The 4,579-nt window shown below is 39.4% G+C and overlaps 1 protein-coding gene across 1 annotated transcript; it reads left to right on the top strand.

Annotated features, from left to right (window-relative positions):
* The first annotated feature begins 1,989 nt into the window (after positions 1-1,989).
* Positions 1,990-3,830, top strand: LOC106347542 (fasciclin-like arabinogalactan protein 4). Its single transcript, XM_013787108.3, has one exon. It carries the CDS (start codon positions 2,411-2,413, stop codon positions 3,680-3,682), a length of 1,272 nt encoding a protein of 423 aa, XP_013642562.2. The 5' UTR covers positions 1,990-2,410; the 3' UTR covers positions 3,683-3,830.
* The last annotated feature ends 749 nt before the right edge of the window (positions 3,831-4,579 follow it).

Here is a 4,579-nt window from a genome sequence, read left to right as displayed (position 1 = left end):
CCCTCCTGGTCATGCAAGTCTTCATTCTTGTCCCGAACAAGTATCAAAGGCGCAACCATGTCTCGCGGTTCAGTATCGATCGATGTCCGAGATGGAATGTCGATCGATGTCGGGTGAAGGGTATCGGTCGAAGGAAGGTTTGTGTTGTCGATCAACAGGGGTGAGCGAGAATCGGTCGACGGGACTTGTGTCTGGGTCGACGGTGGGTCAACGGTGGTTGAGTGGAATCGAGCGACACAGAAGTGTTGTTATCGGTCAATAGGGAGCGCGCTTCCTTACGGATCGTGCGTTCCAAACTTGCAAGATCTGGTGAGAATATTAGTTGGAATTCCTTGTTGCTTCTGGTACTGCTGGGCATGTACCTGAAAATCCAAGAAAATTTTTTTTGTCAGAATACTTAACAAAAATTAGAAAATAGGCGATCAAAGCTCCCCAGCAACGGCGCCAAATTTGATACCACTCAAATTACCCTACGGAGTGATTTATACTCTCTCAAATAAGAGGTCGAGTTGTAGTACTTAGGGATCGAATTCACAGAGAGCTAGAGAACCTAAGGATTCTAATATGATTTGTTAAGCAAAGATGTTTTAAGAGTTTAAAAGTAAATTGGAGTTTTATATTGAACAAGTGTTTGTTCAATAGCAGGTTTTTGGGGTTTTGGTGCTTAAAAAGGAAATAGTTAGACTTAGGGTTTTTATTCAGGAAAGTTGGAATTATAATCCTATAGATGCCTATGAGTTGCATGCATGATAATGTAAAGCTCAACTATTTGATCAACAAGTCTTTCGGCTCTTGCGGACATTGACTTGTTGTCTATTAACTAGATCTATGATCTCAACTCTCGTTATATTGATCTATAGAAAGTGTCGATCGATATTCCAATGGGCGTATCGATCGATACACCTTTTTCACCGTCGATCGATTATTCAAGTGTGATATCGATCAACACGCTCTAGTTAAGCTTTATGGCATGTTGAATGAATGCTTACTAAGCTTACTAGATCAGCTCTCGCCTTGCTCATAGCAAGAAACATAACTCGATTAGAATGTTTTCAGTATGAGAATTAAGCTATGGCTTTTATCAATCAATCCAATGGCATGTTCTAGGTAGATATTCTTGACACAGGCATTAATGAACAATCCTAAAGATGATTATCACAACTCAGCAATCTATAGTTGGGGCTAATCCCTCCTAACCTATTTAAACCCTAAAATCTAACAAGAGAACTACTCAGACATGGCTAAGCAACTTATAGCAGCAGTTAAGTATAAAAACTTCATAGAATAATAAAATAGATATCAATGGAGTTCCAATCACAAATTATAACTTTGGATCTTCTTTCCTATCTATCAATAAAATAATGAAACACAGTGACCAAACGGGCTTCTTGTGCGCTTTGCTGTCGATCGACACCATGTCTTGTGTATCAATCGATTCTAGCTCTCCAATATCGACCGATAGTCGATCTCGATGGTCATCTCGGGTGCTTGCTCCAAATATCTCCAAAATGCTCTAAAATCATCACTTATCTCCAAAACATTCCAGATCTTATAAATATAATAAATAGACTCTATAATAATATAAATATTAGTAAAAACACCTATAAACTATGGATGAAAATGGATCAAATCCATAGTCTATCAATATATTAACTAATTGTTTTTATAAAATAATTTTACTTTTGAAAATTTTAAATTTTGTTTGTAAAAAACTTTTTAGTTTGGAAGTAATTTATTTATTTTCATATTATTATGATATAAATTTTTGTAACATATATACATAATACTATAATTCTTCATCTTGTAAATCTTATTTTATTTAAAACAACATTTAGTTTTGTATTTATAGCATATTTATCATGTATATATTTAGTTTAATTTAGTATTTATAGCTTTTTTAATGTTATTTTACCAAAATTATAATTATTTCATAACATAAAAATATATATATATTTATATATATATACACATATATATAATCTTAAAGCTCAAAAATAACTACTTTTAGTTATGAAATATAAATGGTAATATAATTTTTATCAAACTTATTTTAAACATGTACAATATTTGAAACGCTAGATACGCTTGATCCGCACTAGAACCGCTAGATCCACTCTTGTTCCGCTCAATTCGCTTGATCTGCCAATTGATCCGCTTTCTCTGTTCGGAACCATGATATGGTTCCTTACTTAGGTGTGGCTTCGCCACTGATCACAAATATACGAAGAGCCACCACGACTTCTTTTTGTTGCTTCCATTAATACCATTAAGCTCATAGAATACCGCCGGGCCGACCGGTTCTTACCGGCTATAGCCAGTGAACCACATCTTGTGACCACATCAACACTTCACTCTCTCTCTCCATCCACTTCCTCCTCTTTACCACTCTCATTACCTATCTCAACAAATAATGGCGACCGTGAATTTCATTTCCCATCTCGCCTCTCCTGCATCCGTCTATTTACTATTCCTACTCTCCACCACCGCCGCCGCCATCAACGTCACCACCGTCCTATCCTCTTTCCCCAATCTATCTTCCTTCTCGAACCTCCTTGTCTCCTCCGGCATCGCCTCCGAACTCTCCGGCAGAAACTCACTCACTCTCCTCGCCGTGCCCAATTCTCACTTCTCCTCCGCCTCCGTCGACTTCACGCGCCGCCTATCTCCTCCTAAACTCGCAGATCTCCTCCGTTTCAATGTCTTGCTCCAGTTCCTCTCCGATTCTGATCTCCGTCGTATCTCACCCTCTGGATCTGCAGTTACTACCCTTTACGAAGCTTCCGGCCATGTCTTCGCCGGATCTGGATCCGTTAATGTCACACGTGACCCGGCTTCTGGCTCCGTCACTATCGGATCCCCTAGCTCATCAAAGTCAGTCACCGTTTTAAAGCTCCTCGAAACCAAACCTCCAAACATAACTGTTCTCTCAGTCGACTCCTTCCTCGTCCCCGCCGGAATCGATCTCACCGCCTCCGAGACTCTCATTCCGCCGACTTCGGGAATGTCTCCTCCTCCGGCGGGAATCAATTTGACTCAGATTCTAATCAACGGTCACAACTTCAACGTTGCTCTCTCCCTCCTCGTCGCTTCCGGGGTCATAACTGAATTAGAAAACGACGATCATGGCGCCGGAATCACCGTCTTTGTCCCCACCGATTCCGCTTTCTCCGATCTCCCTGAAAACGAGAACCTCCAGTCGTTGCCGGCGGATAAAAAAGCCATCGTGCTCAAATTCCATGTCCTCAATTCGTATTACACACTCGGTTCGCTCGAATCTATAACCAATCCGGTTAACCCGACATTAGCTACTGAGCTAATGGGAGCCGGTTCCTACACTCTCAACATTTCCCGGGTTAATGAATCGATCGTTACGATCAATTCGGGTTTGGTTTTAGCTGTTGTGACTCAAACGGCTTTTGATCAGAACCCTGTTTCTGTTTTTGGAGTATCCAAAGTGCTTTTGCCTAAGGAGCTGTTTCCAAAACCGGGCCAACCCGTGAGTACTCCTGCCACAACAACTCCTCCACGTGAAGTTTCGTTGTCCCCAGAGGGTTCCGATGATCAGCAGTCGCGATTAGTAGCGCCTCCGGGTGAGGTAGTTTCCTCCAGCACGGTAAAAAGGACTCGGGTTTTCTTGTACTTGTGTTGGTGTATAGCATTTTGGTGTGCTTTGCTGGTATGATTTTTCGTATTTATTCCATTATGTTTTGCCATATATTAAAGTTTTTCATTTATTTACGGTCATAATGTTATTTTAGTAACTCTTGAGGAAAAAAAAAAAAAAAAAAGCAACTCGCTGATATATAAAATGAGTCATTTTCAGTTTGATACTAGTGTCGTCTTTTTACCTGTAATTAATCCAATCGATCTGGTAAATTGTAAGCAAATGTTATTAAATAGTTAAAACAAAATTTGTAGTCTTACTTGTTTTAATGACATCAAATTCTGTAGTTTAAAAAAAAAAACTTACGACTCTTGTGCGTTTTTACTTCATCATGCAAGTGTAACCAAGTCATGACGTATCCTATTACTTTATCTGTTATTTATGTTCTTTGTTTACTGTTTGCCAAAACAATTGCGATCATGATAATAATTCCATTTCTGTGAGGTGTGAATACGTGGATTTATAACAAAACACAATAGATATTTGGGGAGTGATGAGTTTCGCCAAAACAATTGCGACCATGATAATAATTCCATTTCTGTGAGGTGTCAATACGTGGATTTATAACAAAACACAATAGATATTTGGGAAGTGATGAGTTTCATTAATCAGTTAAATAATAAACTCAGCTTCGACCAAAAAAAATATAATAATCAGCAGAATATAGTCAGTGCTTGACAGTTGTGTAGGTCCTACTAACTTGTGCACCGACGCTGTCCAGATCTACTATCTCCCAGATCAATTTCACGCTAGATTTTCAGGGCGTCTAGAGCCGTCCGATCTTCAGATCTAATTTCCGACTGCGCAGGGGCGGATGTACGGTCAGAACTACCGCTTCCGTATTCACTCGCTAAAGAGAAGATTACACACTGGTACCGTACTACTACTAACCGCTTTATAGTTTCTAAAAAAATA

The sequence above is a fragment of the Brassica napus genome, chromosome C3, assembly GCF_020379485.1.
Source record: "Brassica napus cultivar Da-Ae chromosome C3, Da-Ae, whole genome shotgun sequence".
NCBI classification, from domain to species: Eukaryota; Viridiplantae; Streptophyta; class Magnoliopsida; order Brassicales; family Brassicaceae; genus Brassica; species Brassica napus.
The sequence above is the reverse complement of the archived record's forward strand: the minus strand, read 5'-3'. Positions and strand labels throughout refer to the sequence as shown.

Excerpts from the sequence above, each read along its gene's own strand:
- LOC106347542 (XM_013787108.3), top strand. The coding sequence starts at position 2,411 with ATGGCGACCGTGAATTTCATTTCCCATCTCGCCTCTCCTGCATCCGTC.